Below are 13,589 nucleotides of genomic sequence, written 5' to 3' on the forward strand. Positions count from 1 at the left end.
CAATTTAACTTTTTGAAGAGATTTTCAAAAATAACATTTACACTTTTAATTTCGACAGTTGAAAATATTTTTATCTATTGCTTTAATTCTTCATTGCAATTTTCCATCAATGTCAAAATTGTTATTTATCAATACATTTTAGTCAGCTTAAAATGATTAAAATATTTGTTATCATAATAATGTACAAGTTTAACATAAACAAACACTAACATTGATTAATTAATAATTTGAGTATCACAGATCTCTGTAGTAAAATTTGGTATATGTATAATGATAATATAAATAATAATGATTATAATTATACGGTGCCACTAACATTGAATCACTGTGTGGTTTGGCATTCTCGTAACGCTCGAGCAATTGTTATTTCATTGTAGTTATAAATATTGTCGTTTGAATTGTTATTAATTAATTTACGACCGAGCATTGCTATATTTGTAATATTGTAATAACGTGGTTTAATACATTCATAAAATAGAAATTTTACTTATTATTCGCAATTATTGCTTAAATGAATTAACTGATAATTATTATTATTTAACGTGCAAGAGCAACGTATCTTACACTATTTGAGTATAATAAAAAGCTTGATCAAGCCCATATTTATTCAACTCATTTTTACTACGTCCTTTATGAACAATCATTTTATAATCGTTTTCATAAAGAATTCTGCTTTAACCACTTTGTACAAATTGTTCTAATAGCGTTCTGACCGAGACGATCTGCTTCCTTTAAAATTCTTCTAATATCGTAAGCCCTTTGATTTTTTACAGCAAGAAGGTAGGCTGCTTTCAGCTGCTTGCTTTCGATGTACGCGCTTATCTGTAATAATAGTTCAAATCATTGTAATTTTTTTCTTTTAATTTTTGAGACTATAATCGACTCATTGTTCTTACCTTAAGTTCCACGTCGGTGATCAATTTTATCAGAGAATCTACGTTGTCTTTACAGTCCGATTGAGAATCAGCTTGATTGGATAACAACTGCTTCACACAATGTGTTAAAACACGATCAGAGACAGCTAGTGAGTCCGGCGCACCAGAACTTCGGCAACACTTTATCAGCTGTTCGATCGAGCTGACTTTTTTCTCTAACGCTAACACATGGCCCGCCAAAGAATATACCTTGTGTTGTTTTAAATTATAATCTGTAGAAAAAAGAATCAATTCAAATATCTATGCTTTGATTTTTTTAAATTTATGAAAAAGTCATCGAAGAACTTACCTTGTACTATTCTGAAGGCTATACCGAATCCTTCCTCCGTATCCCGTCCACAGAGAATAGCGAGTACGGCGAGTCTAGTCTTTTCATGTTGGTTACCAAATAACGTTGGAAGTTCAATGGAATGTGTGTTATCCACCTGATCCATACTATACAAAATTTTAAGGTACGGAGCGACCGATCGACCTTCTCTCTCGGAATTACCCAAAAATTTTGCGATTTCCAATTGTCGGGAGATCGTGTTGATGTGCTTGTCAATCTCCGACGGTTCCATCTCCATCGTCAAGCCGCTGTGCGACGAGCCCACACTTTTTCTCCTTTTTTTAATACTCAATTGATCGATGCTCAACTCACTTTCCAGATGTCTTTGCGCGTCGACAAGGAAGTGCACGTTTCCACAGAGATCGGTGTAATTGCGAGCTTCGTTTTTGTAAAATCGTATGCAGGTCATGGCAGCTCGAATAAAGTCGCGCATAAACAGCTGCAAATGATACAGAGTATTGAGATAGCCCTTTTTATCGAGATTGTGGCACGTGTAGCAGAGATACTTTTTCCAGGCGAGTAAACTCGCGTCATCAGCACGCATGGCGTGGAGCAATTTTTCGGTATGTCCCATGTTCAAGCAGCGCAGATAAAGAGAATTGAAAAAGAGTTCGGGTTCAAGACAATTTTCCATGACGAAGCCGAGGCATTTTTCGAACTGTTCGTGCTTCACATAAAATTCTAAAATCGACGAGGAGCTGCCGTAAGTAAGAAGATAGTGGAGGCTCTCTTCGTAGTATACATTGTGCGAGGTATAATGGTGTACGAACGAGCACTGGCCTTGACTGACCGCTTTCAAAGTGTTTAGTGTCGTCAAGATTTCATGAGCCGCAGTGGCAGATTTGGGCTGAGATCCTGGCTGATCGGGACTCAGCTGACTTTGGTTTTCTAAAATTTGTAAAATTTCTACCAACAGAGGCGGATCTTTGGTCGGTCGATTTTTGAGCGTGTGACGTTTGATACGGCGACCCGGTGAGTAGCTTTTCGCGTCGTCAAACGGACGCTGACTCTGCTGCATTTCTACGGATTCCTCGCTGCTGCGACTCGAAAATTCTGTATCTGGATAGCCCAACATAACCCAGTCGTCGAGATTTTCGTTGAGGACTTTTTCCATGCAATGAGAAAATTTCGTCCGAGCTCGATCGAGATAGCCAGCCTTCAGACAAGCTTTGCCCCAAGCAGCCCAGACACCCTGAGTATCCAAACCAGTTTTCGTACTGACGTCCAACGCTAGAGTCCAATGCTCCTTTTCGGTGAGCAAGTCTCTCAATTTTCTGAATGCGTGATCGTCCAGGCTTTCGTCCGTAGGAATCAAAGCCAAGCAGTCCGATTGCACGAGAGTTGCGATGAGATCGACTTGGGACAAAAATCGATCGCAGTGCGTGAGTCCTGCATTGAGTCCGAGCTTTACACATTTGACCTTAACGGCTACCAGCAGAGAACGAATCATCTTGATTAGTAAGCCATGATCGACTTCCGGGTTGACTCTTCCACCCGGTCCGGGTTGCAGCAGCTTTTTCATTTCATCGCATCGGTCCAATAGAAAGCTCACGTAGGCCTTGTGATCGGAATGCAAACTAAGAATAGCCAAGCAAAGCGATACGTTTGGCGCGTGCTCGAACGAGAATTCCTCTCGAACAGTTCGATTGTGAGCGTCATCCTTGCTGAGTCTCCAGCATTCGAGGACTACACTGCTAGCCGCTGAGCTCGAACCTTGAGACTGCATGAGAACCGTTTGATGCTTACAATCGTCACAGACACGCACGAGCACCGATTTGGGATAGCCTTGAACCTGCATACGTTGCTGCGAGCACGAGGCACAGACGACACGACCGCAGCGTCGACAATGGTGACGTCGATTGAACATGGAAAAAGTAACCGCTAGGCAGCACATACACTTCCGAACTTTCATGTTGGAGACCCATTCCTCTTTGGTTGGTACAGTGGCCGGCATTATGAATTCGCCACTTCGACTGTCATTGTCTATCGATATCGTCCAGGCATTTGAATCTTTAGATTTGAAATCCAAACCGTCGCGATGAGTCGATACTCTAAAATCCAAAGACTTGGCCGCGTAAAATCGTACGATTCTGTCGAAGATGTCAACTGGAAAATCGACTCTCTTCGCATTTCTGAATTTTTCTATCACATCCATTATCTTACTAAGACATTCGAATTTGCAGTTCATCAAAAGCTGCTCCATGAGGAGCAGAGGTTCTTTAATCAAATAAAGATAATGCGGGCGGTCTCTGGATAAGACTTGAGAGAGCATCTCCACTCCCAACCGAAGTCTACAGTTGGAATTTTTATGATGCTCTTCGCAATTTTCGAGCAACCAGTCGGATAAAAATTTCATTGCTCTCATCGAAAGAAGTTTCTTTAGAGATGCTTTGCAAATTCTCAAGGATTGTTTCACCGGTAATGAAGATAACAACTGTAAAAATATAATTCATTAGAAAATTCAAGATCCATTTTTTAAATTAAATATTGAAATACACCTACCTTACGAGCATTTTCAAAATTATTATCGTCATTTATTAATAACCCAATCAATAAATCTTGAGTTACCAGAGGCTGCATCTCTACTGGAAATGCCTGATACTCCAACCATTCAAGACATAATTCGTATCTCTCAGCTTCGATCAAAGAATGTACTATGCAACCTGGGTCAGATTTTTCCGTACAATATACAACGTCGTGCCAAGTTGCCTCCTGGGAATCGAGTTCTTTGCCTTTGCAAAAAGGCAACATTTTGTAAAAGACTGTGACTCGACACAATGTTTCATTCAATCGGAAGCGACAATGTGACGGCAGTTTATGTTTGTTTCTATGGTCGATCACATGATGTAGAGCATCTTGGCATAAGTGAACCGGCCACTTGTCCATGTTGAATAAAATAGTCTGGGCTAAAACGTTAACATCTTTAATCTGATGAATATATTGCTTAATTAATTTAGCATCTATGCTGTCCATAGAATGAATCAACTGGTAGAGTAATTTATCCTTTAAACATTGTACTTCAGTATATTTATAAAGTAGTCTGGGAGGTAAAGCATTGATAACTTCAAGACAGTTGGCAATTCTATCGTCTTTAATACATCTTTCCCAATATTCCCAAAGATCGTTCAGACATATATTTTCTTGTATGCTAGCAAGAGTTGGGTTGCAATCAAATAAGGCATTAGCTAATGTAGTTACCCACGAAGCGTTAGTATGATTTTCAAAACAATTAGTTCGCTGAGCATTGTCGCAGCTACTGTCACTAATCGATGCCGATATGTCTTTGTGAATTTTTTTTACCAGATACGATAATAACCAGCAATGATCTTCCAGGTATGACAGAACTGTCGGTTTTATCGATCTTGAACTCCATGACATTAAGTTGTAATAGCTCGAGGTTGTGCTGCGTTTCATGCTCGATTCGATCTTTGGAGGTGATAGTTTATCGTAATGAACAACGACTTCGTAGGATACGGTAACAGGTTGATATTCACGCATCACCTTATCAGATTTACTAAAGTAGTTTTGTATAAGAGATGTGTTATGATTAGACTGATTGATGATCATATTGCTGTAATCAACATTCGATACATTAATCTCCATAAACTTTTCGTAGCGTTCGACGATTTCAGGAAATTTGTACAGGCGCTTTCCTTCTCTTGATGCTTCGTTGTATTCTGAATCTTTTTTACAATATATCTCAAGGTAATCGCTCAGAGCTTGATTTAAATCCTTGTTTAGCGTATCAGGATGATAAATCTGTAATAATAAAAATTATTTATTCTGCACTTTTTGCCTTTTAATACAAGAAATGTTTTTACACTTACGCGAATAGCCGGTGATTCATGGAATTCATTAGTCATGGCAAAAATAACTCGAGGATCGTGAACGAGATCCAAGTCTTGCCAGGCCACTTCATTGATATCGTCGGTTTTGGAAAAATATTCTGGCTCCCATGACATCGAACCCAGCAATTTCGATCTCAAAGTTGCCAATGAGATACGCCCTAAATCTCCAATCAAATAATTAATTGAAGACAAAGATACGAAATGTCTCAACGAATTGATTGGCAGATCGGACACCCAAACAGTAAGTAGTGCGTGTAAAAATAGTAAATTCCAAAGATTCAGGAAAAATGCTACAGTGTGATCGCCAACTGACAATTCACTTAAATCTAAGGTTTCAAAACAACAAGTTTTATCTAAAATTTGTAAAATCTCGTTGTCCTTGCATAAATCGACCATATCCTTGCTTGATACTCGAGGACAATCAGGGTACAATCGTTTGATGGTTTGAAGGAGCTCCGATAAAATGTCAACGACGCATTGATTCGGGTCCTGATTTTTATCCTGGCTTTCAGACTGAAAACAAGATGGAAATAATTTTGGGATGAAAATTGTTTTTTTAATTACTATAATCGAAATTAAAATTTACTCACGTTTCTAGAGGAACTATTTTTGTTTAAAATTATACTACCCCACGAGTCACTTTTGACGGAGCATAACGAGTCGTTATAAGTGAGTTTTGGGCAGCAATTAACTAATACATTATGAACTAAATGAACTCCAAGCTTATTAGCAATTTTTTCTAGACTTTCAGGAGCGACATTCAAATCGAATATTTGATGTCCTAAGTATGAGTCCACAGTCTGGCTCAAAAGAGCCGTTTCAGTACTTATTGCGCTACGTTCGTCTAGAAGAAAACCACATGTTCTTTATAAGTCCAATTTGAATCAATTTAAAACAAATGTAAACTTACCATTAGGAACAATCGATTGCAGAACCGTCAAATGGAACATAATTTTTTTAAGGTAATTATAGTCGCCGGCACACATGTCGACGATTTCCTGGAATATTTTTTGACCCGCGAGCATACAATCACCTTTGTCATTTTTCTCCACCGCCGCGTCGAGTACGAATTGCGTTTCTTGAAACTTTGCAATTTTGTCAGAAAGTTGTTTCCAAAATTTCGATTTTTCCTTCCACTCGGCCAAGTTCAAGGGTAAAGTGGCATCCAACAGAAGTTCGGGCACGGTCTTGGTCAGTTTTGTTTCACGAACAAGTCGGTAAACATCGTTAAAGAAATCAGAATGGCGCGTGTTGTCCAATTTTTGTGAACCTTTCAAGTACTTCATAGCGACCTCGAGCAAACTCGTGGAAGATTGACGGGTGGTTAAAGCAAGATCCAGAGCGCAAAACGTTAAAATTTCTCGAGCTCCGGTCTGATCGCTATTTAAAAGACGAGCGGTAGATTCTTGCGAGGCAATGAAAGTTTCGATTTGATTAGTCAGACGTGAAGTTTGATAACCACCTTGAGCTGCGCGTCGAACATTCTGTACAATTTTTTTTATTATTATTTGTATGGCTTATAATTAATAACGAGGAAAAGTAAAAATTGTTCGAACATAAAAATTTACCTCCAACAATTGAATTTCTTTGCTTTTGGCAGTAGAGTCTAATGCGTCGCTGGTATTCAATTGTTTCGTAATTTCATTACGGAAGTTTTGCATAGCCTTGGAAAATCGAACGTGACCGTCAATGGTTGAATTCTTCAGGCCAGACATCTGCGTGTGCAAACAAATCGGTTTTAAAGGTTATAGGATTTCAATTAGCTAAAGAAATGGCGAAATTCAATGTATTTTTCATAGTTATAATTTTGATGTATTTCTCGCGCCTAATCGAAGCGAACGATAATGATGTAAGTTTCATTTATATCATTATGTAAATTGATTATTATTATTATTAGAAAAATTATAGGTCATAAACATGCGTGACAGCCGAACATTTATCATTTCTTCGGATGATGAGGATTACGATGACTTGGAAAATGAAATGATTCAGATGAAAGATATCGAGCATTTAATAGAGCCAAGGAATGGAGAAGTAGACAATTACGAACAGTTGCATCGTTTCGTTGCTAAATTCAACAATGTCGAAAATGAGTCGTTTGACTTCGTTAAAAAAAATAAAGGTATAAATAGGACTACAATAAGTGTTAAAATGATATATTTGAGTTGATTTAATTTTTAATTTAGAATAGATATCGGTAAGGATTTTTCCTCGAGGATAAGATCTGCGATTAAACACCCGAGAAGAAAACGAAACGATGAAAATGAAAAAGAAGCATTATTAACAACGGAGAATAGTATCGATAGGGAATCAAACATTGACAAATCTGCTGTTTCTAATGACGCGGATGAACTCGAAGAAACCACAACATCTACCCGTAAAACGACTACAACTGAAATTTCCGAAACAACAGAGGAAACTACAATAGGAACTGAACAAGGGACAACTACGACGATCTGGGATCAACCTGAGACTTCTATTACGTCGAAAGAGTTTATGGAAAATCATGAATCGAAAACAACGACTTCAACGACCGAAAAATGGAAAGCTACAGATGAAACGACTGAAAAATTCAAAACAACGGATGAAACTACTGAAAATTGGAAAACAACAGATGAAACGACTAAAAAGTGGAAAATGACCGATGAAACGACCGAAACAAACGAAAAAACCGAAAGTTTTCAAAATATTAGTACGAATACAGCGAGCGAAGAAACAGCGACTACGATATTTGGAAGTAATGAGTTTAAAACAACCGGAAGTTGGGAAACGACGGTGGATACTACGAAAAATGAAGGGCAAAACAAAGCGACAGAACTTACCACGACTACAGAAGCACCAATGGAATACGAACGTATAATGCCCGAATACAGTGCAGATATTGAAAATATTACGGTCGATGAAATAACTTTCAAGTATAGCGAGGAAGAGATTCAATCGACGATGAAGAAATTACTTAAAAAACAATTGGACATAAAAAAACCGAAAAACTGCTCAAACTTCAAGGGCTTCAAGTACGGAGTGACTGCGCTCGAGTGCGCCTTCGATGATCTCGTAAAATCGTCCGATTCCATTCAAAAACGCACGAGTGCCGCGCGCCTCTGGAAAATCTTGAAGGTCTGGTTGATTATATACGTTATTATTGCCGTTCCGTGTTGGTGTACCCGAGGTAAAGTTGAATCATCCGATATCGCGTCTAGCGCCGGCTTATCGTTATTTTGTCGTCAGGTTGGTGCTGCTGTTGCTGTCGCTGTAAGTCTTGTTTTCCCTACCGCATGATCGACTACGAGAAGCAGTATTACGCGAAAAATCCTCCTGGTATTTTGGTCGAGAAGATACCCAAGGGCAAAGAAAAGGCCGAGGAACAAGCACCGATCAAGTACGAGGCGACGCTATACGAAGAGGATGCCTACGCCGATTTCGAAAGCGCCATTAGGCATCTGTGAATGTGACTTACCGATATGACTTGTTGAGCTCTGACGTAGTCTGCCTTCCAGAGGCATTGCAGGGCCAAACTCTCTTTCGATGCCAGCATGAGATTGATGATGTATCGCGAATTGTGATTTTTAGCCGCTGTTAAATTTTCTGACGAGGCGGCCAGATGACTCTTGTGCTTCTTGCGACGCTTCGTACTGGCGTCGGTCGAGCCTGTTTCCGAAGAAAAGTCGGTGTCGACCTTCAGTCTCGTCTCTTGATCCAACTCCTCGGAAGAGCTGTAATTCCGCCGATTGTAGAACAACGACTTGCTGCGTAATCTCGTCGACGGACTTGACTTCTCGATGAGAGCGTGAGTCTCGTTTTCATCGATCGTCATTGGGGTGTCTACCTCGTCTACATCGTTGCTCTCGACGAATTCGGAACTCGTGAGTAATTCCAAACGCCAAAACAAATCGGCTAATGCACTGTCCAATGAGCTTATGCTCTTTTTGATTGATTCGAAATCTTGAGCATCGAGCTCTCGCTGTAATTTGGCAAACTCCACGCTCGTTTGCATCACACAGAGTTTCAAGTGTTTTGCAAGCCTTTTCACGCTGTGCTTGTTGCACACGAAGCCGTAGAGGGGTTTCGGAGCTTCGTCGCGAGTCTCGTGAGCCGAGCTCTCCTTTCCCGTACCATCGAGCGTAGTCTCGGGGCAGTAGTCTTCTTCAGAATTTCCCTCGTGGAATTCGAAATGCGAGTCGTATCGTAGGAACAGCATTGAGAATATGTTCTCGATCACTTCGATTCGCGTCGAAAGCGGATAGATTCCATTAACGAGGGATTCACACTCGACGTAATAATTACGAGCGTCGTCACTGGCAGTGCTAAATTTCGCGTTGGAATGATCGGTTAGGATGGCTTTGAGCGCGGCTTGCATGGCCTTGTATGAATTGAAAACTCGCTTCTCGTCCGGGCGATCTTTGAGCAGAGGTTGAAGATCCGAAGTCGCGCACTCGTGAATGTTAATGCTGCGCTTCATGACTGTCAAGATGCAGTAGTCCTGCAGACAGGCAAATATCGATTTAATCGATAGATTCTGATCGACGGAAATCGATTGGTGCTGCTGACGGTAAGCGAGAATCCATTTGACGACCGAGAAATCGCTATTCAGACGTGCATTCAGATTCATCAAAACTGGTTCGTCGTTTTCATATTGACTGTAACAACACTTATTTAGCAAAAACTTGAAGGATTCGCAAATTCTTTGCTCTTTTGACCATGCTTCTGATTGGGCAGTGACTTGTGGATTAGACAAATTATGTAGAAAGTGCAGAAGTAAGGAAGGCCAGAGGGTTCCCAACTGTGGACAGGATAGAATCCTAGAAGTTTTCTCATAGTCGCCATTCTCAAGTAGTGTCAAGCACGTATCCTGTACAAAATCAATTATTAATTTTTGTACTAAACATTTTTTTTTAGTTATATTATAACTTACCAATATGTCTAGAAGCCAGTGGACACCTCTTGTAATTGTTCGGAACGTAAGCTCCTTTGCATTCAGATTTGGATTGTTTGAATCATTACCATCTGCACTTGATAATAGATAGCTTACTTTTTGAGCATTTTCTAAACTATTTAATGGTAACATTCTCAAGTTAGTAATGTCAAGAAATTTGTGCCATTCCTCTAATAAAGTCATATTTTTTCTAGAATATAGAGCTAATTCTATTTGTTCAGAGTCACGTAGTTCAAGTAGACATGGATAAAGCCATTTCACTAACTCTTTTTCTTTGACTTCTGAGAGATTTAATTTTGATAATAAGCATAAAAGTACACCTAGATTCTTGTTGAGATTATCCTTAGCAGTGAGTACTTTGAGTACATTCAAATAAAGATCCTGGATAACAGTATCACTAGGAAAGTCTGAAGTAGGCCATATTTGTAACAATTCATTGATGAGCCAACTTGTCAATGCCGGTGTTGTGCACAAACTATTTTCTAAATATTGAGATGACTCACTCGATATATTGTTTGTACATATTTTTTCACTGCGTCTCACTTTGAGAATATCTTCAAACAATTGTAACAATTCCTGTTAGTAAAAAAAAAATAAATAAATAAATAAAAAAAAAACAACAACATTATTAAAAACAATTTTTTTCAAAAGATCTTTTATTAAAAGGTGTAGTGAGGCATACTTTCTCAACGACTTGTGAGCGATCGTTTCTAATCAGTGTCAAGTTCAATTTGAACTGCGCGAATCCCAAATTTTCTTTCGCCTTGGCAGCGTTACGCTTGTCCAAGCAAAGCGACACAACATTGGCGATCCACTCGCATTGCTCCGTATCGTCAGTCGCATTTCTGCAAGAGTATTTTTTATCATCATTATTAACGTAACATTAAGCTTTTTTCGAAATCGCGGATGTGTTGTGCGTTGTGTTGTGTATGTTTTTCGCGCGTACTCGTATCGTCGTGTCACATATTAAATGCCTATGCCATGTCTCGGCGTATTTTCGAGCGATAAAGCGTAAATACGGAGCGCGTACAAATGTGGAGCGCGCGCAATATTATATACACAGCGCAACGTGCGTCGTAGTAACTGCTGCTGCTCTACTATGACTAAGCTTTCTTACGTTGCTGCCTGCACACAAGCAAGCGAGCGAACAAGCAGGCAAGCCAGCAGCAGCCTCGTAACAGCAGAGCAGCAGCGCCCATGCACATGCATGCATGTGCGTATATTTATAAACAGCATAACCTTGAAATGAAAAGAAGAGAAAAAAAATGGCTACGAGAGAGAGAGAGCGACACACGCTCGAAAAGGTGTGGGCCCGCGAAAACTCATGACGTGTGTCTGTGTATATGTTATGCATGCATCGAGCGCGCGCCCTGCAACCCGTCAACTACGGGGAATTCCCATGCACGCGCGACGACTTACAGATTAGCATCGATGAGTCCGTTGGAACGCAGGAGGTCCTCGCTGGACCACGAGGCGTTGTGGTGCAGATCGCTCACGAGTCCCAGGGCGACGGTGGACGTGTACCATAACCTCGCCGCGATGCACTTGTCGACGTCAAGATGTTGCTGCATCGGCTGACGACGATGTTCGTCCACGAGGACGGCGGACGTCGACGTCGCGTCGTTGGACATGGCGTGCGTAAGCGCTCGACACTCGCATTCGAGCTAGCTGGACATTGGCCGGACAACGGCCAAACAACAGCACATGTAGGGTAGTAGTTGTACTACGGCAGTCACGCGCGCGCCAGACTGCACATTCTCTGTGTTTATTTACCACCTTACGATAGTACGCGCGAGGGGTGGAGTCATGCTCGCATGTGCAGCATGCATGCACCAACGCAATATGCGCGCGTGTTAAAAGCAAAGAGATTTTTGCGGCCTCACCCGCGCTAGCGCTCGTGCAGACCACAACTGCGTTTCAAGCTCGTTGTGGCGATATATTATCGAGCTGTGTATAACAGAACGTTTATTATTGTCTCTCTAGGCACTTCTCTCGATGAGTCAAACGTGTCGTATATGTAGTATGCACACTGCACAAATCACACACGCACGCACACGGCACAAATTGACGTTCGTATGTTATGTATATAATAAAATGCACGAGGGCACAGCCAGTCAACGGCTAAAGCACTATTAGGAGATATACACTACAGCAGAGGGCCACGAGGTCCACGAGAATCTGCGTCAGTCTGCCGCCGCTGCTGCTGCTTTTGCACGACGAAGATGGGCAGATGCGTATAGAGAGATCTATCTCCATGAGTCGCGCGCTCTATACAGCTCGGGAGGCCTATGCTGCGACGATGATATCATATATATAGCCAACGAGGAAAAATAACACACAACACTCTTGACACAGCACAGCAATCAGAAGGCAGTCAGTAAATATCAGCGAGTAGCTTTGTTGTTTTGAAACGTCATTGTGCAAGGCATGCGCGCCAATATTGCACTACCCTCGGCAGCAGCGCCCGTCTCGTATACTATACGTTACTACGTAGTACACCACTGCAGCGTATATATAATTTCGTACACACGCACTAATACACCGATAGAGTTTGTGTACTGTCTGTCTGTGTGCGTTGCACCGTGCAGAGCAGAGAGTATACAAGCGAAAGAAGGAGACAGAGAGAGGAGAGAGAAACACGCGCGTCTTTGCGCACTCGCGCCGAATCCTCCTTCGGCAGCTAGCAGCAGTTCACCCACGTTTTGCGCGTACGAGTATATTATAATATTATAGGCGCGGGCGCGGCGCGTTCTGTATGTATACAGTCTGCGTATACTCACTGATACAATAACAATACGCTGTCTGGTGGTGGCGGCGTAGGTGGTGGTGTTGCAGACTACTACTACTACTATTACTACGTAAATATACGCGCGTTTACGATCAGACTGCTATGCCGCGAGTGCAGATGCACCGTCTGTGCGAAGTTGCGCGAAAGAGAGACAGGAGCGCGCAAGCGTTTATGTTATGCCTTTAATGCTGCGTATAGAGTACTGTATATGTAAACTCCACACGGGGCAGGGTCAACATACGCGCGCAGCGACGGCGACGGACGACATGCGATGATCGCGCGGCCTGGCACGCAGAAGAAAAAGAGTAGCAAAAGATGTGTTCTTTAAAAGACGCAAAGAGACTTGTGTGCTCTTCTCTTCGCGCGCGCGATACATAGACGACGGCGTCCCATGAATGAGATAACTATTTTTAATCGGCTGTACCTACTCCGCGCTGTCTATATGTACATATTTTCGTGAGAGAAATAGAGAGAGAGAGAGCGACATTAGTACGTAGTTTTGTACTCGTCGCTTGCATAGAGGCTGTTTACCTATATAGCTAGTCGAGACAGTCTACGGAGCGCGAGAGAGAGTGAGTTTCCTCCTCTCGTATCGTGTGCGTTTTATAATCGCGTACAAATATAAATACGGGTAAAGTGCGGCGGTCGACGTCGTCGACGCCGCTGTTCCGCCATCGTCGTCGTCGTCGGCGTCTAGATCGCTGGCTGGCTGGCTAGCTGACCCACTTTCCATACAGTTATGTTGTTGCGCTATAGA

General features: G+C 41.5%; 1 protein-coding gene across 1 annotated transcript; it reads right to left on the reverse strand.

Annotated features, from left to right (window-relative positions):
• Positions 1-4: 4 nt before the first annotated feature.
• On the reverse strand, positions 5-12,572 carry LOC106652327. Its single transcript, XM_014371225.2, has 12 exons — positions 11,464-12,572; positions 10,727-10,889; positions 10,024-10,620; positions 8,569-9,960; positions 6,680-6,826; positions 6,022-6,595; positions 5,702-5,955; positions 5,091-5,624; positions 3,766-5,022; positions 1,225-3,697; positions 897-1,147; positions 5-822 (listed from the first exon to the last, which is right to left on the reverse strand). Exons 1-12 carry the CDS (start codon positions 11,673-11,675, stop codon positions 658-660), a joined length of 8,019 nt encoding a protein of 2,672 aa, XP_014226711.1. The 5' UTR covers positions 11,676-12,572; the 3' UTR covers positions 5-657.
• Positions 12,573-13,589: the final 1,017 nt, after the last annotated feature.

Source organism: Trichogramma pretiosum, unplaced genomic scaffold, assembly GCF_000599845.2.
Source record: "Trichogramma pretiosum strain Unisexual culture from Peru unplaced genomic scaffold, Tpre_2.0 scaffold18, whole genome shotgun sequence".
NCBI classification, from domain to species: Eukaryota; Metazoa; Arthropoda; class Insecta; order Hymenoptera; family Trichogrammatidae; genus Trichogramma; species Trichogramma pretiosum.